A 24,680-nucleotide genomic window follows, 5' to 3' on the forward strand; every position below is an offset into this window, starting at 1 on the left:
GGAGTTGTGGGTCATGCATCCCACGGTCCATGTCTAGTTATGGCCTCAGCCTTTTCTCTCAAAATCCACTAACCTGCGACTTCTACTTAAGCTGCCAGCTACAAACAAGCTTTGCCTTGACTTTTGGAATTCCTTTCACTTTTTCCTCTTCTCTAGGCATGTTTAGCCTGGAGAAGAGAAGACTGAGGGGAGACATGATAACATTCTTCAAATACTTGAAAGGTTGTCACACGGAGGAGGGCCAGGATCTCTTCTTGATCATCTCAGAGTGCAGGACACAGAATAACGGGCTCAAGTTACAGGAAACCAAATTCCGGCTGGACATCAGGAAAATGACAATGGAATCAGTGACCTAGGGAGGTGGTGGGCTCTCCCACACTAGAGGCCTTCAAGAGGCAGCTGGACAACCATCTGTCAGGGATGCTTTAGGGTGGATTCCTGCATTGAGCAGGGGGTTGGACTCGATGGCCTTGTAGGCCCCTTCCAACTCTGCTATTCTATGATTCTATGATACACCCACTTACGAGCCAGCTTATGGGCTTTTTCTCCAGCCTCCACACCTGTGTTCCCTGGGGGCCCTGTGTTGCAGTTTTACATATTAGTGATAAACTCTTCATATTCACCAAGCACACCATTATAAAATGCTCCCCTGGCACACATACTTCTGTCACAGCGGGATTTAGGGGCAGATTTGTACATAAACATCCCAGATGGATGGCACTCAGTGTTCGATTTCTGAAGGGGAAAACCAGCTAATAATTCACATTGTGCCTTTTTGGAACATTCCCCCGCCCCCCACCCTACATTCATTTCGGCTCACCTCTCAGCCTCCCTCTAGAAGCTCAGCTGTCTTACCTGGGTCGCAGATGGCAAAGCTGTGCAAGCAATTCCACTGTTTCTATTTCACATTCTAGCAATGAAGACCCACATTTAAAAAAGCACCTCTCTAGATCAATGTTTGTTTAAACCCCTTTGATACCCACCCTGTTTTTCATTCAGATAATTCTAGCCGTGTGCTCAGAAAATGGAGTAATGCGCTGGCGCGCACAAGGAGCAGGGAGAAGAGGGGGGTGTTTCTACAGCTTAGAGTCATCTGCAGCCAAACATCTTTTAAAAGGCTTTACAGATGCGGCATAGAGGGTAGCCTATTAATATATAACCTTTTCAAACTCTGCCTTTCTGTCTCAAAAGTACAAAAACAGCTCAGAGAAAAATGGGATTTATTTAAAAAAGAAAGAAAGCAAAAAGCATCAACACAAGACCACATTCCCTTACATAATGCCAAGCAGTCTCTCTGGGAAACTGCTGTTTCCACATCAGCTGTGTGATTATTTTTTGGAGAAGAGCTTTCAGCCAATCAGGGAGTTGCACTGATCAATAACAACTGGCTTTGAAACCCAGTCCTATCTGATCAGTGGTTTAAGCGTGTCGGATGATTCTTCTGCCGAGGGTTTCACCCTGTGCGCATTTACGATGCACCCTTCGCTTAGCTTGGCAAAAGTCGGCCTGTTAAGAAACACATGGATTTATCATTACAGCTTGGCATTATTATTTTTTCATGCTGTTATTATGGCTCTCCAATGTGCAAACATATGAATATTAAAGTCCACCCATTAGCCAGCCGAGGAAAATAGAGTGAGAAAAAAGGATGCTGCATAGAAAAGGCTCAGACAAAAGGGGAAGGACAAAACTGGGGTGGAAGGATGTAGTTCTGAATGCTGGATTTCAAAACTGGGATGTGCTGAGGTTTCATTGGGGTTGTAGACAAGCCAAAGCTCAGTCCTGGTGGGGGTCTTCACAGCGCCACGTTGGCACTACATCCCTCGAAAACCCAGCGCTTGCCCTTCCCCACGGTGGCGTTGGGTAATCCTGACACCAAGGAGGGAGCGCAGGGGGTCTGGGCAGCTGCCCTCGGCCTCTTCCTGGTGGAAGGCGACCAATCGCAAGTTGCCTTCCACGAGGCACGTCTCAGCCACCCCTCCGCTGCAACTCCGGAGCGAGGCTTTAGGCTGTCTTGATGCTGTTTTGCACTCTTATGAAAAAAGCTGGGGTAAGTCCCTGACTTTTTTTCTCGGCAGCTTTGGTGGAAAGCCTTGGGGTGGGTATGCGATTGCAGTGTTGTCGTATATTCAACGCTGCGCCACCGCACACCCACCCAAGGGCTTTGTGAGCGTTTAGACAGCCCCCTGGAGCCTGCTTTATTCACACAAGGATTTAGCCTTGCAACATTTACAGAAGGAATGAACAGATTAACATGTGCAGAGTGCACTTGCCCCACAACACTGTGTGAAACTACACCCACGAAACTAAGCAGCAATGCGGAGATTTAGAATTCAGATTTAAAACAGCAGAGTTAAAAGACTATGATGGTAAAATGCTAAAATACTGAGAAAATAAAAAGGCCTTCGCCTGGGGCCAGAAAAAGGACAAGATAGATGCTAGGCGACCCTCTCAAAGCCAGGGTGCCACAGCAGAAAAGGCCCTCCTGCTGGTAGCCACTCACCTCACTTCCTTTGCCGGGGGCTCCTGGAGAAGGACTCCTGAATGTTTATTTATGTATAGCAGTGGTTTTGAACCTCTTTCAGCCCGAAGGCAGAATTCAATTTTGGAGAAGTTCCTGGGCATAGTAGTCCAGTAGTGAGTGGAGCTGAAGGCAAAGTGGGCGGACCCAAAGGCAAAAGGGGTTGGGCCAAAAATACTAGCATATTTTAGCTTAAAGAGCTTCCTGCCAGCCATACAGCCTTAGGAGAGACATTTCAACCTCTTAGAATGGAGGGGGAAATGCACAAATGCCAGAGAATCAGAGAATGTCTGGTGGCTTAGGGAAAGGGGACGTGGCCACCTGTGGAACTCCAGAGTGCCAGATTTGGCACCTGAGGTTCCCGACTCCTAAGTCTAGGGTTTAGAGCAGCCTTCCTCAACCTGGGGCGCTCCAGGGGTGTTGGACTGCATCTCCCAGAATGCCCCAGCCAGAGCTGGCTGGGGCATTCTGGGAGTTGTAGTCCAACACATCTGGAGCGCCCCAGGTTGAGGAAGGCTGGTTTAGAATATATGGGATATGTCTATAAATGAGAAGGGAATGCCAAATTAGTAAATGTTCCAGAAGGACAAAGTGCCAGCTCCATGTTCTGCCGCTCCCATTCATTTCAATGGCAATTGTGCAACAGAACTTCCCAGTAGATTGTGCTCTCCTGCGTCAAATCTCCATTAACTCGCCTTAACAGTGTAAATGAGCTGAAGTGGAGAGGATGTGGTTCTGTGAACATTTTCACACCCACACCCAAAACACCCACACCTTCTGCTTTGGCTTTTTTTTTTTTTTTTTTTTTTTTGCATATTGAACTGTTCACAAGTGGACATGGGGTCCAAGGAAGAGGCTGACATTCCCGCCCTCAGCCTAATCTTATTTGAAAGTAACGCAGTGTCATCCATCCACTACACTACTTTCAATGGGCTGCGTACCCTTATCCCCATTCAGCGCCAACTAGTCATTCATTCAAAACTGTATCAAGGCAAAAGTATTGCCATGCAGCACTGATGGACAATGGAACATGGAAAACAAATTGCCTGGGCACTGAGGAAGCGTCCCTTCCTTCTCCCATTCGGAGAGAGGGCAACAGGAGGGTTCTGTTTGCCCTCAGTGACATTGTCATCCAACCAAATCCCACCGGCTATATGTTGCCGTGTGACATCATGCTCACTACAGGTTCCCTGATTGGCTAGGATCACACTGCTGAGATATCCTTTTTGGTAACAAAAAAATGGAAGCATGAACAGACTGGGGGAAATAATGGCTCTTATATAACTGTGCAACAAACATGCCAAAGAGTATAAGGTAGAGGAGTTCCCACTAATCCTTTTGTCCCACACAAATGTTAACATTTCCATTGAAAACTGGACCTTACAAAAACTCCGCATATCACTACTTAATAGTGTCTCAAATCTGCCAGTTAGACACTTAATAGTGTCTCAAATCTCCCCTTTCCCTTGCCTCAATATGTGTTTCAGTACAGCCCTTCTGATTCTGGTATGTCATTTGGCTACCAGTTCAGCATGTTTGTAAAGTTCTGTTTTAGCAGCAAGTCTCTTGAGATTAAAGAAGTCTGCCTAAGAACATCCAAAGGACACGTATCAATTGGAGAGCATCATTAGAGGTTTGTACTTTAAAACTCAGTTTTGGTAATCTCTTATCTTGTGTGGCTTGAATTTTAAGACAGTAATTAGAAATACAGTTAAGTTCTCGTTTCAGTTGGCAACACTCCAGTTTCAGCTGATAGCAGAATAGTAAGTGTGCCCTTGGGATTGCTTCATAAGCAAGCCATGGGCCATTTCGGTTACAGAAATTGTAGTTCAACGCACCTGAAGAGCGCCATGTCAGGGGGTGTAAGTGTGAAGTCTACATTTGTTAAAATATTGATCTGGCTTGGAAGGTCTCCCAGGACAGAGGACATTCTTTTCGGACAGGCTTGGGCTACAGAACCACTCTTTTTAGAAAATTAGGTATGGCAGGTTCCAATATCCCCCTTGGAGACCAATTTGAGATTTATTTAGAAACTTGGCTTGTGACCAAGGCAGGTGATTTGGATACGTGAGTTGATATCATGGTGAAGTGTGGGCGGTTAAAATCTGCCCCCCTTTTTGCTGCTATATTTGCAGCAGTTACACAAATTATAGGTGAGACTTCCTCTGCTTGAAATGACTCCAAAACGTAGTCCTCCAACAGGCCTCATCTACATCAAGCAGGATATTGCACTTCGAAAGAGGTATGAAAGCGGTATATAAAAGGCATGACCCACACTACTGCTTTATAGCAGTATTGTAGCGCACTGACAACTGTTGGGGTCCATTGACATACCATATACCGCTTTCATAGTTTTATATCCTGCTTGGTGTGGCTCCTGCCTTTTATATACCACTTTCATAGTGCAATATCCTGCATGGTGTAGATGAGGCCTGTGTGTAGAATGCATTTTTCTTGGCTTTTGAGAAATGACATCTGGCATAGATAGATGTCCTTACAAATCTGAGCCTGGCAGACTAGGCCTCCACATGATCTTACAGCTTCCAAATGATCAGCAACTGGCTTTGCAGGAGGGCACCAATGCAAACCAGACAATAGGGAGGAAGATCAAGGATACATGTAACAGCATCCTGGTTAGCCCTAGCATGCAAGGGTACACAGAAACTCTTCACTCCCGATCTTTTCCAAACTAGCAAATGTTAGGGAAGGCCAGATTTCATCTTCTCTGCTGAAGTCACTCTGCACAGCAAAGCTGTGATTCCCGGCTCCCTGAGTAACAGAAAGTGTTGCAACCAAGTGCATTACGCATGCTGGTTATTTTTAGCAGAGCAGATTGTGCTCACAGTCAAAATCCACAGGCCTTATGCCCTGAGGTGTATTATTAAAAAGCACATTACGTAATATCTAGGACAGGAAGGTGCTGCCCTGAGTGCCCTAGGGTCCTTAAGGAGAACTCACCTGCCATACCCATGGGGATGTGGCCATCATATCCATCTGGCCAGAAACCAAAATGGCAACTATGGATAGACACGGGGCATGGCTAGGTCCCACCTTCCTGAAGTCCTTGGCTTGATGCTGAGCGTGGGAAATATGCTGGGGGAAGGCTTGAAGTCTTTTCTTGTGGATAACCCAGGCTCACTGTGAGGCAGCAAATGTGTGAAATGCAACCTCATAATTTTGCAATCTCCTTGCTTGCGTTATGTATGAAACCTCCTCCCAGAACAATTTCTCTTTCTCCCTTCAAAGCCTTCCTTGAAGCCTACATTTTCTGGGGGAGGGGGGAACTTTGGCACCACCCCTTAATTCTCATCACTGACTGAAATGAAGCCTAAGCTTGGAAAACAGCACTTGGGCACATTCATCCCTTGTTACCGTTCTTCCCCTATTGTGGAACTTTAGATTGTAAGATCCTCAGGGCAGGGAGGGATCTGGGTCCATTTTTTTACTTATGCAAATGTCCAAAGTAGCAGCGTAGTCCTCCCACTGTACTGTACACATCTTATACTGCATAGGATTATGGCCCTATTCAAATCCAACATGCAAGGAGGAGTGTGCTACCCGACCCCCACCCCACCCCTCTCCATCACTGTTTTTCATCGCTTTCTATAGGTTAAGGGCGACTCTGTGAAGAGCAGTGCCTCCTCTACCCATGGGGCCTGTCTTTGCACAATCTGGAATGGTTGAGAATGTAAAGGGATGCTCTCTCCAGTCCTCTGGCCACTGGAAACCAGCCACCACGTTGGCGCCTACTGATTTTGTACCCTAGTGTGTGTTCTAAAATTAATTTCCAACGTTGCCAATATAAGGGCTATTTCATCTTAATTTCTGTTCTCTGTTCTCCAAAGTATTTGTGAGGGATGAACAGGCAAGTTTTTCCTGTCTGGTAAGGTTGAGCCGTCTCTAATAATAATAACAACAACAACAACAACAACAACAACAACAACAACAACAACAACAGGCATTAATGTAGAGCAGCCTTCCTCAACCTGGGGCGCTCCAGATATGTTGGACTACTGGCTGGGGCATTCTGGGAGTTGTAGTCCAACACATCTGGAGCGCCCCAGGTTGAAGAAGGCTGATGAAGAGCATTTCAAGTACATTTTGCTTGCATTATCTTGGTCATCCTCACAACAATCCTGTAAGGTAGCCCAATGTTATTCATATATTGCAACTTAAGGTTTGAGAGTACTGAGCTTGTGGTCAAGGTGAAATTTGAACTGGAGGTTTCCTGGCTCATAACTCTTGCTATGCCAGCTCTCCTTCCTGTTTGCTGCTTTGTTGCAAAAGGCTTTCGTAAAGTTGGAACTAAGAGCAATTGGCTGACTTTATCCTATCTATGCCTGCAAGTACTACTACTTCTTCAATTTCTATTCAATTTTTTTGTGGGTGGATGAGAAAATTTCTGAGTAACTGAAAAGCATACATATACTGCATTATGGATGTTAGTTGATGCTAATAGCGAACAATATTTCAATGACTTGTTTAGGGGATTGAGACATCCCCACTGTGCACATGGTTTCCATCCGCTGAGGACCCCTGCCGGTCTATATACACATTAGGCTTCTTTCAGATGGGTACGGGATGTCCTGGAGCATCATGTGGGGATCTGACATCCTGTGGTCAGGCAGCAGATTAAGAAGACAGATGGGTTGTTGCACATTTTGCGCCTAAAGGGCCTCAGTATTTCAGAATTTCAGTGGTCTATGCAAACATGCGAGATCATTTTCCAAGTAGCAATTCAAGATTTAACAGCTGCATCATCCAAAGGCCAGTGTAAATACAGAATTTATAAACACACATACACACACCGACTACAACCTTATGCATGCCTACTCAGACGTAAGTCCTACGGCGTTCAATAGGACTTACTCCCAGGTAAGTGTGCATAGGACTGGAGCTTAAAAAAATATCCATTTTAAAAACAAGTATATGTCTAAAATCAAGCATAAAAATAGAACCACTTATCTCAAAGTCAAATTGCATCAAAGCATAGGGATTATGGCAATTGCTTATAGTTCAGTTTTGGCTCTTTCAGACAATTTTGTTGGCTAATGCCCTGGCAGTTCTCGGATCTGAGTAACACAGACAATATAAGGGAGGGCAAGGGGGGAGCTATTGACCTTTAAAAAAAGCCTCATGAATTTCATTTTGAAATCATGTTAACAGTTGAGGAAATAATGAGATAAAAATTCTGGGTGGCTACGTTGGTCCTTTGGGGTGCGGGGCGCAGCATGGCAATATCTTTACTACGAGCAACCAAAAAATTCCGACGTTGTAATTACTTAGCTATATATTTTAAAAAACAGGACCAATAGCCATTATTGATTCTGGGTTCTAATAGCCCTGGGTGTCTCCTAGTGGGGCTAATCCAGGGTGGGAAATGTCTGGCCTGCAGACTGAATCTGCTCAGCCAGACCTATCCACGTGTCCCACAAAGGCTCCCAAGTGAGGACCTGCTCTCTCCGTGAAGCCCCTCATCTCCCAAACCCCCTGCCCCAGGGAGGAGGGGCTGTAGAGCAGCTCCCAACCTGGAGGCAGTGGCTCAGTCTGCTTCATCCCCTGCTCACTTTTCCCAATTACAGGATGTGCGTGCGTGCACAGGTGTGTGAATGTGTGTGTGTGTGAGAGAAACTGGGCTGTGAGAATGGAGCATGTGCGTATGTGAAAGGAGTCTAATTTATATAGGGTGACCCTATGAAAAGGAGGACAGGGCTCCTGTATCTTTAACAGTTGCATAGAAATGGAAATTTCAGCAGGTGTCATTCGTATATATGGAGAACCTGGTGAAATCCCCTCTTCATCACCACAGTTAAAGCTGCAGGAGCTATACTAGAGTGACCAGATTTAAAAGAGGGCAGGGCTCCTGCACCTTTAACTGGTGTGATGAAGAGGAAAGTTCACCAGGCTCTCCATATATACAAATGACCCCTGCTGAAATTCCCTTTTCAATACAACTGTTAAAGATACAGGAGCCCTGTCCTCCTTTTCATATGGTCACCCTAATTTATAAGCTGCAGAATTTGGGGAAACAGATCCAGCTTAACCCCCACCCACCACCCACCCCGCAATCTGTTTAACATCCAGCCTAATGAACAGCCCTGGAGAACTCAAAAACTTGCTCAGGACTTTTGTGACATTTTGGTTGGTCCTAATAAAGGTATTGTGTTTTAAAGCAACAACTACAGCTAAAGATCACCTCCCTATTTCAAATGCATGAGTGCAATTCTTACCTTCCTTTAAGGCAGCCTTCCTCAACCTGGGGCGCTCCAGATGTGTTGGACTGCACCTCCCAGAATGCCCCAGCCAGCCGAGCTGGCTGGGGCATTCTGGGAGTTGTAGTCCAACACATCTGGAGCGCCCCAGGTTGAGGAAGGCTGCTTTAAGGCTACTGCCCTCCTAGTTTCTAACTAGGGCGCATTGCACTTTGCCCGCCAAACGGTTAACGTTTGCCAGCCAAACATGACACAAACTCTGCCCATGCCAACGATCTGTAGATATAAAGAAGAAACTAAGCAAAGCTACCTGTCCTACTAGATGTGGTTGGAGGGTATTAATCAGGACTTAAAACGCCAACCTTCTATCAGTGGATTCTTTGATGCACAACCTTCACCGTGGCAGCCCTGAACTTCTTGAAATATTCAACAGTCGGTCAATTCAGTTTCACAAAGAAGCCACCTGGAGGCAAATGTCATTCTTGAGCACAGCTATGCTTTTGCTGCTCCTTAGTGGATGGAAAGACCCCTTTCTTTGCCCCCTCATCAAATCTCTTCCAGTTCATTGCTCTACCTGAGATTGCAGGAAGTATTTCAGGAAAAAGGCAGGTATCGCTTCCTCCTAAGTCTTAGGAGGAAGCGATACCTGCCTTTTTCCTAAGACATTCCCATACTCAAAGGTCTGGTCTGCACCAATACTCATTATGTTTCTATTTCATTTCCCTTTTTAGTCCTCTCCCCACAAGCAATATTCATGGAGTCGGCTATCTTGCCTCCCCAAAATGCCAAGTCCTGGGTTTTAATTTAGGTTAATGCAGGGCTTTAGCTTTCCTTGGTTCAGAATTTTCGTGTTTGAAACTTGTTTTAATGTTTTAGGGCACGCGCAGGCCTGAGATGGTGACCCACTACCTCAGCCTTCCCAAACCTGATGCCATCCAAATGTGCTGGACTGCAACTCCCAGAATCCCCCAGCCAGCAAAAGGCTGTCCTAAATCATAGGAGTCTCTGATAGCCTCAGTTCCTTATCTATAATCTGGGTTAGGGTGTCTATGTCAGAGATCTAAATAATTCCCTCTCCCCTGGGCACTGTAGTTCAATGAAAAGCCAAGAAATGTCTAACAAAGAACGTTCATCGCCTTTGCCAAACTACATTAAACTAGTATAAAAGCGATGTACGTTTGCAGTGTAACGCTGCCTTGGGAATAATAGCAACCTGTCTCACAGGCTTCTTCCAAGGATGATTGAGTGATTTGCTGTAAAAGCAGTCAGTTTGAAACTTTCTACATTCAAGAAACCCGTTTGACAACGTTTCCGCGATGAGCAACCCAATGTGTACAGTAGAAAATTCTGGATGTTTTATGTAAAGGTGTGCCACTCTTCTTTTGTGAGACCAATCATCCCCCCATGAAAATGGGTAGGGGGGTTCTGCTGCTTTGCAGGGGATGGATTTCGATTATTGTTTTTTGTGGGGGGGGGGGGGAGAAAGGGTTTGGCTTACCTTAGTTATATGAGATGAGTTGACTGAGAGTTTCCCCCTCTCTATCTTTTAACTTAAAGGGGGGGGCTCAGCACTCTTTGCAGCATCCTGATCTGGCTGCGATTTCTGCTGGGGCTGAGCCAAAAGGCCTATGGGAATGGTGCTGCGTTGGGTCAGGAGGCTGCGGGGAGTATTGTGTCTACTTTGAGTGGCTGAAAGGCTTTTTTTTTAAGTTAAGAGGGGGAAATGCTGCCATTTCATATAATTAAACTAAGCCACCAATCCATAAGTTCACTGAAATTTACCCTCCCCAAACTTTGGGGGAATTTCCATTGGCTCCCTTCCCACCGAAAAAGTGAATGAATCTGGGGTGGTGGGGAACGAATTGGTCCAGCTCTATTTTTAAGTCATATTATCTGGAGTGTTGGCCCAATTGGATTGAGTCTCATTGTTGTCCTGACAGAATGAGGAGCTGCACCGTCCATTAAAGCTGGCCACATGGAGACTTCCCTGGGGAGTGCCTGCACTTGATGACCCTGCCACAACCATGGACGTGCAGCCTAAGCCATCATGTCATTCCAGCACCGGGAATTCCCATGCCAGAGCTACCCCTTTAGAACATAAGAAGAGCCCTCTCAGGTCCTGACCAAAGACCCAGCCAGTCCAGCATTCTGTTTCCCACAGTGATCAACCAGAGGCCTCTGAGAAGCCCACAAGCAGCACACAAGGGCATTTACCCTCTCCCTCTGTTGTCCCCCAGCATTCAGAGGCTTGCTAGCATGAAAAGACACCAAGCCACCAACCAAAAGGATGTGACACAGCTATTAACATAGGTTTTACTGCCACTGCACTGCCGATTTTCCTCACGGAGGCACTCCTGAGGATTCCAAGGGACCACCGCAATCCCATAATACAGTTTGGACCAACCAATGAAGTCAGATTTACATTGTTACACCTAGAAAAGTCACAGAAATGGCTACAGGAATGAACCTGCCTCTCATATGCTCAGAACACTTCACCGCTGTTCCCCTCCTATTTGAAGATAGGCAGGTGGGGAAAGGGCCTGCTCAGTTGTGGCACCTTGTTTATGAAATGATCTCCACAGGAAAGCTTAGCTGGTGCCTACTTTGATGTCATTTTGCAGCAGGTTAAGAACTTTTCCTTGGCTTAAAAAATTGCGTTATGAAATTGCAATTGTGACTGCTTTTATTCAAGGTGCTGGTTTTGACCTATTAAGCCTTACAAGGCTTGGGACCACAATACCTGACGGAACGCCTCTCCCGACGTGAATATACCCGGTCACTACGTTCAACATCTAAGGTCCTCCTCTGGGTGCCTACTCCGAGAGAGGCTCGGAGTGTGGCAACGAGGGACAGGGCCTTTTTGGTGGTGGCCCCCAGACTATGGAATGATCTCCCTGACGAGGCTCGCCTGGCGCCAACGCTGCTATCTTTCCATCACCAAGTTAAGACTTTCCTCTTTGCCCAGGCATATGGCAGCACATCTTAATCACCCACGTTTATTTTTTAACGGTTTTTAATGCTTTATGTGTGTATGTTCTGTGTTTTAAAATTTTAAATATTTAGTTATTATTTATTTATTTATTACATTTCTATACTGCCCAATAGCCGAAGCTATATAAATTTTGTATACTTGTTTTTATCTCAGTTTTAGAATTTCTGTAAACCCCCCAGAGAGCTCTGGCTATGGGGGCGGTATATAAGTGTAATAAATAAATAAATAAGTAAATAAATATTCCGCTGTTTTGTCTCATCATTATTGTGTTTAGATTTTATTGATATTTTATAAGCCAACCTGGAAATGTTTTCTATTGTGGGGCAAGGTATACATTTATAATTAACAACAGACCTGCATCTTGGAGAGTTGCAAATAGAAATTTAGAGACTGCTCAGCAGAATTAGCTGAAATTGGCCAATGATCTGGCTCTTTGGAATATGGAAGTCAGCTGCTCTTGGTTCTCTAAACCCCTTCCCTCCAGCATCATTCAGCTAATCCTGCCCCCGCCTCTTGTCCCAAACCTCAACGATCTCTTTGCACCCCACATCTTTCCACACATCAATATTCCCTGTCTCCCAACCACCCTGGTGTTTCCAGCAAACCACCCCACTCATGATTCAGAAATGTGAGGATTTGGTCAAGGGTACTGTGTGGGAAAGCACCTAGACCCAGGGTCTGATTCAAGGCCGGCCCTACTGTTAGGCCAAGTGTTCCGTAAAAGAGCAGCAAATGGCTAGTTTTTTATTTTCATTTTTCTGGCAGGGAAAGGGAGAGATGCTTTTCAGGGGATTTTCTGGCCCAGGTCCCAAAATAACTTGACTGGCCTTGGCACTATGTTCCTTGAGCTGGGGGCGGAGGGGGCTGAATTCCTTGCTCTGCCTCAGGCAGCGAAATGTCTTGGACCAGCCCTTCTGATTGCAGAAGGGAGGCAGATGAGATGGGGGACAGGGAGACATCCGTTCTTGTGCGTACGAGTTCCTGGCACTTTCCATTACTCTCCCTGGTCGTTTGCGTCGCAGTAACAATGCTTAATTATTCTTGCAGCAAGCTGAATATTTATAGGAGCCCATATAATATCCATGTAAATAACCAAATCAAGCGGTTATGATTGTTCCGGATATAAATACCCGCTGCTGGCGGCTTTCAAGATGAGACAACAGAGATGGATTGCCGCTGGCACGTTGGAGGCTTGTCTGGATAAACATTGACATTTGTCAATCTCTCCCTGGAGGCCTGGGAGATGTGGCGGGTTTGTGCGGGATGGAACACCACGGAACGAGCAGGGCCTCAGCAGGCTCCCGCAGCTGGGAGCGAGCCCCTCTGCTCCCATTTGCTTCCATGCTTCATGCTCCTAGTCCCTATAAGCCCACGGTAACTGGAAGTTTCATTAGGGGGCTTTTAGACCTGAAGACCTGAAGCCTGCAATCTAAGCTCTTGCACGCGGAGCGCGATAGAATACACTTCTGAACGAACAGGTTTAGGTTTGCACTGTAAGAGTGCTTCTGAGTGTCTTGTGTGTACACAATGGATGTCGGTGAATGTCATTAATGCAGGACATTTATTATTATTATTATTATTATTATTTATTTATATAGCACCATCAATGTACATGGTGCTGTACAGAGTAAAACAGTAAATAGCAAGACTCTGCCGCATAGGCTTACAATCTAATAAAATCATAGTAAAACAATAAGGAGGGGAAGAGAATGCCAACAGGTACAGGGAAGGGTAAGCAGGCACAGGGTAGGGAAAAACTAACAGTAGAAAGTAACAGTAGAAGTAACAGAAAACAGAAGAGAGACGTTTTTAAAACTGACTACACAATGGAGCCAATGTATGCTACACATCAGAAGTATTGATGTGGGAAAAGCTAAAGGCAATTTTTAGCATCCAGTGTGAAAATGCCCAAAACTACAGGCTTATTAAGTTCTTAGCTTTCTACGACCAGAGGCAATGGGGTAGGGTGTGTGTGGAGGGGGGGGTTGCCTGGAAAACACGTTCTGTGATAGGAATCTCTTAATCTCAGGTGTGTGGTGACTAGTTGTGTTCATTCAATGCACTCTGTACTCGCTTCAATGCTCTGTCTTCATGATCACTTCAAATGTCCCAGAGGTTTGAATCTTGCTGCTGAAAACAGATTCTGGAACTTAAGGTCTGACAACACCCCTGGGTCAAACTAAACCATGGACACCAGCTCCTCACCCCCAAAATGGCAATTGGCTCCTGAGGATTTAATCCTCGCCCAGACCAAAGTGCGGTATGCCTCCAACTACTAGATGCGGAGAGACAAATAGCAGAGAATGACCCATGCCATCACGTTAAGCTTGTGAGCACCCTAGAGGCATCTGGCTGGCTGATTCTGGAGTCGAGAATGGGACTTTTGATCTGATCCAGCAATTCTTGTGACGATAAGAGGCCTGTTCTTCAAGGCTCCTGCTTTCTACACAGTTGTGTCTCTTCTACTTCCTTTTCTTTGCATTAATCCCCCCCCACCGCTTCCTGCCACATTGATTTTACTCTCCTTTGTAGTCAGCTGTTCTCTCAGAGCCCCGAAGCACCTTTTCAGAACTGCAGCCGCCTGCTTCCGTGCCTTCTCAACCCAGCACTGCTGTTTAGAGCATTTCCCAGGGCTGTAGGTTACATTCCCTCGGAGACTGATCTTTTCCTCCCCTCCACCTCCCTCTCTCGCTCAAAGCTTCCCCAGGCCCATTTCTTTCTGCACCTCACTCCAGTTTAGTGTTAAGTTCCAGCTTTCCTTGCCAGTCTCCTTTCCTAGAGCTGAGCAAGATTCTAAGTGATGCTAACAGCCGTCTCCATGGCAACCCTGCCAGACTCACTTCCCTATCCTTGGACCAAGAGACATGGCTGTTCATCACCTGTGCTTTGTCTGTCCTTCCTCCCTGAATGGCAGCTCCCATCCACCGCACTGACGTCCTCGCCACTGCTTTGCCCCAGTGCCCACTGTCTAGGGCGCCCTTTCCCTGCCTGTCACGCAGACCCATCACTGTCGCCCAACTTGCTCTCAGCGACTACTTTAAAGGAAGCAATTGGGCGTTACAAACCTTGGTGCTGGTTGGCGGCTTACAGTGCTGAATTTGGCCAGAAATGTGGCCCCCCAATTTCTATTAAGCACCATCCGACTAAACGACGCTGAGCACCAAGATTCCATTTCTGGGAAGGGAGATGTCTGGACCCGAAGAGCCATGTCTGCTTCCATGGTTTATCTGGGACTTAGGTGGGCTTGGTTATGCTAGTGGCTGATGAAGAAGGAGTACACCCCTTGGCTTCTTTCACACATGGAAGTCTTGACAGCACCAGGGGTGGTGCAAGATGTAGTTCCACCAGAAGTGGGGGGAGAATTGCCCTCCTCTCCCCCGCACTGTTGGTGTTTTATAGTTGTAGTAGCAGAGGCAGCACGGGCAATCTTGCCCGTCTCCTTCCTCAGGACAGTTGGTGAGGTGGCCACTGAGACCACCTGTCCTGAAATAAAACCCTGCTTCCCCCTGAAGTGCTGCTTATAGCATCGTGTTTCTTTCCTCACATTTTTTTAAAAAGCAGCTTGTAAAGAAGCAAGCATAGAATAGCTCCAGGCATATATGCCTTTGCAACACTGAAAAAGCGAAGACCTAAGTATAGGACCTACAACCCCTCCAAAGATTTCCGAAGCATTTGGAAGATGTTGGGCCTTATCTTTAATGTTCTGATGTTGCAAAGGCAGTGTGCCTCTAAGTTCTGGAGTCTTCAACATGGTGCCTGTGGATACCAAAGCGCCCAACGAAACTTCTCTTGCCACTCACCAGGCCCCCTGCTGCTCTTGATTTGTATTTTACTTCTTAAGGGGTTTTTTTAGAAGTTAAAGCTTAAAAAAACACCTGGGAGCCTGGCATGCTGCAAAATGAAGAGCTGCCCTCCAGCGTTGTATTTATTTGTTTTCAAAGAGTGGTTTTGGAGTACAGCCCCACCTCTGTTTGTACTTAGGTTCTTGGGCAACCTGCTCTTTCTTTAGTGTCACTGGTTTGTCTTCTGGGAAATGAGTGTTTTATGACTGCCTCCCCCCCCCCCCCCATGGCAGCCATTTTATGAATGGGCAAGCCATTTCGTTAGAAAGCCCACAACCCTCTTTCAAAATTCCAAATGTGCCCACCAACCCAAAAAAGTTGGGGCGGGGGGAAAGGCTGTGAAGTCTAGCTATTTTCTGACTGGCTTCCCTTGTACTCACATTTACACAATGTGACTACTAAAGATGTAAACAGTTCCTTCTCTCGGCGGAACCCATTTCTTCTATTCCTGTAGAAGTCACTGAGCTGGATGTGCTTCCTCTGAGGCTAGGTAATTCTGCTGCATCTCTGCAATGGAAGTAAATGAATGGTCCAATCACACCCAAGGCACAAACATGACAGAATTACCTACCCATCAGTAGAGTCTGGCTGCATGGCTCACTGCCCTTAATTTCCAGAAATGTATGTATTTGGCAGTGGTGGAGGGAGCTGATGTGGTGGTGGAAGGTATTTTGGGGTTCAGAAATTACTTTGATTTATTTTTCACAGTGCATTTAATATGCCCCAGCAAGCAGTGTTTGGAGATTTCCGCCCTATTGCCATGGTCCAGATCAGCACCCTGGACAGATCATGCTAACCTTGCACTCTCTTTATGCAGCTAAACTGGCGAGGATACATCAGAGACACAACCCATGATAGGGTTTCATTTGACAGAAAGCTGTTTGCTTCTTTGTTTAAATCAGTTGGAGAGCACCAGGGACAAAGCTGCTGAACCCATTCTCTTCCTCCTGGTTATCAACTCACCCTCGCTTTTCTGAAGCTGCTTTTCTTGCAGGAGGGGAAAAGATACTAAGCTGGTATCGGTTCCTCTCCTGGGGAAAAAGCAGTTTGGGACAAAGATAGTGAGCAGATAAATGGTGGGAGCAAAAAGGGTTAAGCAACACCTTCAGTGTTCTCTTTCCACTGCAGCCTGCAATACTCCTTTCCTGAGCCACTCCTGTCTCTCTGCATGGACATGGGCAGGGCGGAGTGGGTGATATAATGGGAGGGAAGGGCTTCAGCGTGAGGCCCTGCCACCTGATGTCATCTGGTCAGCTGGTGTGGTCCGGGAGGCAGGGATAATCTGGCCCTCGGACCAAATGTGGTTGCTCTCACCTGCCAAGACACAGGGCTGGGAAGAACAAGAGAACAGCCAGGCAACAGGTCATCAAGGCGAGGGCCTCTGCCTACCCAATAGAGATATGTTTGTGGGAGGGAGTTCACGAATGGTCTCCAAAGCAATGCTCAGGGCCACCTGCCTTTTGGGGGCAAGTGGAGCACAACCCAAGTGCAACAGTACCACTCTGGTGCATGCTGCAGCACATATGGTGCATGCTGCTGCACATTCATGTACTGAACTATTTTTTATTAATTAATTTTAAACATTTTTATCCCACTCGGCAACTGAAACGGCTCCTAGGATGGCATTTAGATCAATACAAAATAGGTCCCTGCTCTCAGGTTTACAGTTGAAAAGAACAGGACACTAAAAGAAAAAGGGCTGGGATGGAAGAGGAAAGGCACCAGTTCTGAAAGCTACGAAGTGACCAGGTGGTATGGAAACGGTTCAGGAGAGGAGGAGCCAGCAAGCACTGGTTTCTCAGCAGAGCTGATGGCGTGTCCCCTGCTTCCCATCTTTCCATCTACTGCTAGATGACAGTTGAGGGAGAGGAAGCTTCTGGCTCTGGGGTGCTGAGCCAGGTAGTAGGCAGTCGTATAAGGCAGTCAAATACTTAAAAGGTTGTCACACAGAGGAGGGCCAGGATCTCTTCTCGATTCTCCCAGAGTGCAGGACATGGAATAACGGGCTCAAGTTAAAGGAAGCCAGATTCTGGCTGGACATCAGGAAAAACTTCCTGACTGTTAGAGCAGTACGACAATGGAATCAGTTACCTAGGGAGGTGGTGGGCTCTCCCACACTAGAGGCCTTCAAGAGGCAGCTGGACAACCATCTGTCAGGGATGCTTTAGGGTGGATTCCTGCATTGAGCCGGGGGTTGGACTCGATGGCCTTGTAGGCCCCTTCCAACTCTGCTATTCTATGATTCTATGATAAGCACTGGACAGGCAGATGGGCTTGTCTTTGGATTCCTGGTCAGCAACCAGTATGGCCACTTTGAGGAGCCAAGAGGGTGGGGCCGTGCCTCAACACCCATCCCCTAACGTGGCCTGCCTGCAAATTCTGTTGCTGCAAATGCCAGTTTCTCCACACGTTATTTGCCATGAGCATCTCTTAAAGGGGCAGATTTGGCCTAGAGCCTCAGTGGTTCATCCTGCACCATAGCCATTCGCACTAGCGCTTCCCAGGCGAGCCACAAATCCAAAGCTAGTTCTCATGGCCAGTCATCCCTTTTTCCTTTGTCTGACTCTTTAATTTCTAGGAAATCACAGGGTCACTGGGAATTTGCCCACAGCTCAGCGATGGCTTTTGTGCCACGGCATCCAGAATGAAGGATGCCCAGGAGGAGCATTTTGCCCAGAGACGCTAGCCATTCCGAAATGCTTTGGAAGCTCACATTCAGCTGGGCAGAGCAGGCAGCAAAACAGAACGAACAAATGCATGCCCACACAATGCTCAGGAAAGAAAACACTAAAAATTAAACAGCGTAGGGGTGTTTCTGGCAAATCGCTAGCACATCAAGTAGCACACCTTTCAATTAGAATGGAGCAGGGAAAGGAAAGAGTGAGAAAGTGGGGGGGGGGGCAAGGAAGAAGAAATCTTTCCATGTTGCCAGCAGTGATGTTATTGGCAAATGCCACTTTGAGGTGTAATGACAGGAGCATGAAATGCAAGCCACAAGAGCAAACTGAGCTCCTCTGTTCAGTACCAGGCTTCACTGTATTCAGGGAAACCCTTTCCTCTTCTATTCCAAATCTTCTCAAGACCCAAGTCTTCACTACACGTATTTCTGAATTACCCTCACTTCACCCTAGTAGCACTTTCTAATGCTTCCCCACTCCAGCCTGACTTCTCTATTGTCAGCCCCTGATCTGCCCACCCATCCTCATTTTTTCCCCATCTCCTGCAAATTGTCAAATCTCAGGGCATGGTGCAGTGCTTTGTACATAGCTGATGTTAAACAAATGTTAAGTAACCTTTCATCCTTCAATCCTGCTGCATTAAAACTTCTCCAAAGCTCTGTTACCATTATGCAGCTGTAAGAGATGTATGAAGGTAGTAAAATTACTGCTGCTTGACTGTGAGCTCGGCTGCCACTGGCTGAGCAGCTGTGATGTCACAGAATGTTCACAGACTTCAGTCCTGACAATCCTTTTACAAAAAAAAATATTAAGGCTGCAATCCTGAGCACACTTACTTAGGGGTAAGTAGTATTGAATTCAATGGTGTTTACTTCTAAGTAAGCATGCTTAGGATTGCGCTGTAAGTATGCCCCAACTCTAAGCTATGCACAGAAACCAGTCCAGTGATAATGCCAAGTATTTCTACCACTGCAAATGAAAATGGACCCTCCGCTCAACTTGGGCTCCCCTCCTCATGATCTTCCTTCACAGGATGCAAGAGTGTAATATAGAGCTGTGGTTCTCCGTATTCTTTTTAAAATTATCCTTTCCAGCCCTAAAATAAAGAAAAAACTCCCCAGTGCTGCTTCCCAGCGCTGATCCTAGGAGAAAAAGTACCTGGCCAAAGTATGACTCAGTGGGAACAGGAATCAGCTAAAGGGCAAAATAGCTTTGGCAACAGCTACACTTCTTCAGTTCAAGTGCACCGGAGGGACCACCCCATGCAGCTAGAATAAAATCATTTGAGACAGCGCAAACCCGTCTGGCATTTACAGAACCCTTTGTTCTTAGAGAAGGCTTTAAGAAAAGGATTGGGCAAATTCATGGAGGACACATCTATCAATGACCATTAGCTATCATGGCTAACTGAGGCTTAGGTGCTCAGAAGCAGTGCTGGGAGCAAAAAACAGGCAAAGGCCATCGTAAGAATGTATGAGCATTGTTAGTTCAGTCTAGCCCAGGGCTAGCAACCTGTGGCCTTCCAGATGTGGTCGGGCTCTAACTCCCATCCTCTGTGATTATCAGGCATGCTGGCTGGAGCTGATAGGAGTTAGAGTCCAGCAACATCTGGAAGACCACAGGCTCTGCGCCTCTGATTGAACTGTTTCCAACAGTAGCCAGTCAGATGCTTCTCGGAAGCCCACAAGCAGGGCCCATAGGCAACAGTCCTGCCCCACAGTTTTACTCCCAGCAACTGGTATTCAGAGGCATACTGCCCCTGATCCTGGAGGCTCCATGTAGCCTCCACCCACCATTGACTAATGTGTTGTCCGAACATAGCCACTGAGTCAACCGCTTCTCTTCTTTTTGTCTCACTTAACTTGGGAGCTGGCCAAGGTGTTGGAAGACCCTGTCTGGCTATTCAGCACCCTGGACTGGACCTGACCTACTAAACCTGTACCCGTATGTGCCTTGCTGGCTTTAGCACCTCTGGGTGCATTGAACCAAATTGGACAGAGCAACATGCATGGTAGAATGGGATTTTTTTGTTCTGGCTCTCCATCTACAGTAGGGATAAGCAACTTCAGGCAGTCAGGGGGCCAATTTCCAGCCTGTGGACCCTTTGAGGGTTTGAAAGCAAGTTAAATTTGCCACTTCTGAGTCTTCATAGCTGCCGATTTTTGGTGGCAAACCACTCATTTTATTTTTTGCTGTGCGGCAGTAGGGACAGTGGGGGCTTCACTTAAGGCTATGGGGAGTGTGGGTGCATGCAGCCCTGCGCTATAGCATCATCAGCTTGGTAAGTGTCTGGATGAGCCCATAAGACACCTTAGGTGTGGGGTGGAGGGGGGTGCAAACCTGCTCCACTTCCAGATTAAAAGACCATCAGCTGGATACGGGCATGAACTAGCTGAAGGTGTCTGATCTTCTATGGTCTCTGGGCTGTTGACAGAAGAGGAGAAACGCTACTGACCTTTTCTCTCTCTGAGAAAACTGAGCTAATTGCCTGTATTTCTCCGCTCATTAGGAAAAGGTCCAAAATGCAATGAGACGAGAGAACATTTGCATGCTTTCCTCTGGGTGACATCTCTTCCTGTCCTCCATGAAGGTCAAGGGCAACCAGGGCTGGCTCAGCGACAAGCTCTTGGGCCAACACACTCCTCCTCCTTCACCTCTGAGGGTTTATTTATCCTTCTGCCTGCTGGCGCTTTTAAGGATGTTATTCATTCAGCAGGACTTTTTATGTTCCCATCAAACATAAATCAAGAACCTTGTCACTTTTTTTACAGCCACGACTAAATATTGCTACCTGGTAATGCAGCCTCTTAACATCATTTAAAAGAGAGCCGCGTCCTTCCTTTTGTAAGGCTGTTGGCGCCTCGGCCGAGGTTGTTTTATGGAGGAGTTTAATAGAGGAGTCCAAGATGAAGTCCTACTTAGGAAGGAGGGAGCTGCCACGGAGATTTACAAGCAGAAGGGCTGGTATCTGGTGGCAGTGGAGTCCACCATCCAGTTAACTCAGCAAGGAAAGGAGCTGGAAAACGATGCATCTTTTATGCATGCATACACCCATATGCATGCACACGTGCACGTTCAGAAAATGTGAATTTTGTGACCTACATTAATTATGCAAATTGAGCAAATTAGTGCCACATCTGATTTTTTTTTTCATCCAACAAAGCAAGGCCTTTGGTTTAATTCACCCTTTTAGCATTCTTTCTGTTTGTTACACATTAGGAACATAGGAAGATGCCTTCCACTGAGTCAGACCATGTATCCATCCAGTCCAGTATTGTCAACACTGTCTGGCAGCAGGTTTCAGGCAGAAGTCTTTCCTAGCCCTACCTGGAGATAGAGGGGGTTGAACCTGGGGCCTTTTGTAGGCAAGGCAGCTGCTCTAACACTGAGCTACAGCTCACTCTATAGCAAAAAGAATCAGTCCCCTGTCAGGGCCCTGCTGCACAGCTCCAAGGCCTGCATCCCTTCCTCAGTCTAAGCAGCTTATTATCGAGGAAAGCTATCAGGCTCTCCCTCAGGCACCAAACCTTCCCAGCACTCAGACCTGGAGATGTGTCACTCATGAGGGCATCCTCCATGTCCTGAACGTAGCTCATCCAAAGACCCATCAGGCAAATGTGCCATCAATTGCTGCCGTTAGCTCTGAGCTGAGGCTGAGGCAAACCGGTGTTTCAGAGCAGCCCCCACAAGCTTCTGAATGGCACAGCAAAGCTTTGAAACGGTCCAAGCCTGTTTGGTGCTATCCAAACACACGTTAATAAGGAGGATCAGCTATGTTGGTTGCCATAGCAACACTTAATTCGGCTCTCGGCGCACAAGATAAAAAAGAGTCAAGGATGTCCAAATATTAGCATTAAAATACCAGAGTGGATTTGGGATGAAATCCACTCAGGCAGGGTCTGGTGTTCTGAAAACTAGGGCTTCTTCTCCTTCCACCACGAAGAATATTTTTTCCTGGTTCACCTTGGACAGAAAGCAAGGTTCAGGGCTGCAAATATAATCCCTCTTCAAAGCATAGGGGACAGCATGTGGGGCTGGATATTCCCAGTTGAAAACTTACCTCTGCCATGAACTCACTAGGACCGGGCAGTCTTAGGCCTCTTCTCGCAATTTTAACCTCAGCCCCCCTAACGTAATGCCACCTTGCTTTCCAGAGCTGTTTGTAAGGAACACTGGAGAGCGACTGCAAACATTACTTGTCACAGGGATCAACATCCCATGGTGAGTTACCTACCTGCCCTGAGGAACTCAGTACATGAATCAAGCCCAACCCGTAGTGAATTTCCCCCAAACGTTGCTAGCATCTGCCAGTGCTGTGGAGTGGGTGTGGAGAAAGCTAGCTACATGTGCAGTAGGGTTTAGGTGGGGAATTCTTCAATTTATATTGTGGAAGTGGGGAAACCTCACCGCAGGGATGCCCTAAGCCAGTAACATTCAAACTGTTTCTCAGATAATGTATTGGAGCTCTTTGAACATGTTGAATATGAAATAATAATAATAATGATATACAAATAATATCAGCTGCATTAAAAGTAACAACCCCAAAAGGTGCAGCTTTCCACAACGTTATGCAAGAATGGGAAAAGTTTCACCCATGGAACTTCCACTTGTGAGACAGCTGTCCAAGGCACAGAAGCCGTGCTCAGAGGAGGAGAAAAGCCAGCAACCGAATTCTAGCATGCTGTTCTGGCATTGAAAACAGGGTTCTTAACTCTGATTAAGTTTCATCAAGGGAAATGAGACCTTGATGTTATAACTGATGCTGTTATCAGAGCACCTGCTTTGCATGCAGAAGGGCCCAGGTTCAACCCCCAGCATCTCCAGGTAGAGCTGGAAAAAGCTCCAGTCTGACACCCTGGAGAGTTCCTGCCAGTCAGTGTGGACAACACTGAGCTAGATAAGAAGCAGCTTCCTATTTCCTGATGCTTCCTGGCTACACATATGCTTCCCCTGGTGAGGACACAGCTCAGTGTTAGAACACATGTGTTGAATGCTAAAGGTCTCTGGTTCAATCTCTGGCATCTCCAGGTAGGGTGGGAATAAGACCTTTCTCTTTCTGTCAGTCAGAGTAGATCAGACTGAGCTACATGGACCAATATCAATATAACACAGTTTCCAATGTTCCTAAAGACCAGCTTCAGCAGGGAGCAGATTGACATCTGTAAAACAGGATGGGGGGAAACAGATAAACCCCTCTTCCCTATAACCACAGTCCTAATTCAACTCCCATCAATCCCGTGAGCATGGCCTATAGTCAAGGGTGATGGGAATTGAGGCGCGCTTGGTGGGAACATGGGAGAGGGCCTTCTTGGTGGCTGCTCCAGTACTTTGGAACTCTCTTCCCGGGGAAGCTAGGCTGGCTCCCTCCTTGGTGGGCTTTTGGAAGCAGGCTAAAACTTTTTTGTTCCAGCAGGCCTTTGGAGAATAATCTGGCCCTCCATCTATGTTAATGTCTTATAATTTTGTTGTGTATTTTAAACATTTATTTTTTTCTCTTTCCCCAATGTACGTTTTAAACTTTGTAAGGCCACTTTGAGGCCCAGCATTGGGCAAAAGGTGGGATAATAATAATAATAATAATAATAATAATAATAATAATAATAATAATAATAATAGGAGTCCAACAACATCTAGAGGCTCACAGGTTCCATAACCCCTGGTTTACACCCTCTAAAGGCATATTATAGAATCATACATAACAAATTCATGGAAGATATAGGTCTACCAACAGCTGTTAGCCATGATCACTAAATAGAGCTTCCATGTACAGATGCAATATACCTATGAATACCACATGCTGGGGACAAACAACAAGAGACAGCAGTCACCATAATGTCCTGCTGGAGAGTTTCCCCTTAGGCATCTGGCTGGCCCCTGTTGGGCACAGAATATTAGACTTTTGCTCTGATCCATAAGAGCCTTGTGTTCTCAATTATCTTCCTGTTAACGCAATCAAAAACTAAGGATTTTTGGTTATGCTGATTCAGTTTCTGTGTGTTACAGTTCTGAATATAGGGATGAAGAACCCAGCAGTGGACAGACAGACAAAAGAGTGTTCCTCTTACCCGTTTCTCCCCATATTGGCAAATATTCATCCTGCTGAATGTCCAGCATTATCTCCAGGCCGTTGCCTGTCCCACCCTTGAATGTGGTCAACAGAGGATGCCCATCTTCTCCTGAGTTAAACATGTAGCACTTCCCATATTTCGTAAACACCTGGGGAAAAGAGAAAGAGAGAGAGAGAGAGAAGACATTCAGTGTCACTGTTGGGTACTGTTCCCACAGGTCCCAGAATTTGCTTCTGCAGAGAAAAGCCTCAGAAAGGGTTCATAAATTGGCATGTTGGGGAGGCTTAAGGGGTGTGGAATTTTCCTAACAGTATTGTGCTATCTCCTGGCTCCTAGTCTAGCTTTCTGATTGGTTGAAAACCTTACA

The 24,680-nt window shown here is 46.4% G+C and overlaps 1 protein-coding gene across 3 annotated transcripts in view; it reads right to left on the minus strand.

The window, feature by feature from the left end:
- The window catches only part of LOC134407024 (acid-sensing ion channel 2), a 486,045-nt gene that overhangs the window by 45,490 nt on the left and 415,875 nt on the right, over positions 1-24,680 (minus strand). For all 3 annotated transcript variants that reach the window (XM_063138760.1, XM_063138759.1, XM_063138762.1), the window contains exon 2: positions 24,311-24,461. In XM_063138760.1, coding sequence (XP_062994830.1) covers positions 24,311-24,461 — 151 coding nt within the window. The remainder of the gene's footprint in view (positions 1-24,310; positions 24,462-24,680) is intronic.

The sequence above is a fragment of the Elgaria multicarinata genome, chromosome 11, assembly GCF_023053635.1.
Source record: "Elgaria multicarinata webbii isolate HBS135686 ecotype San Diego chromosome 11, rElgMul1.1.pri, whole genome shotgun sequence".
NCBI lineage: Eukaryota > Metazoa > Chordata > Lepidosauria > Squamata > Anguidae > Elgaria > Elgaria multicarinata.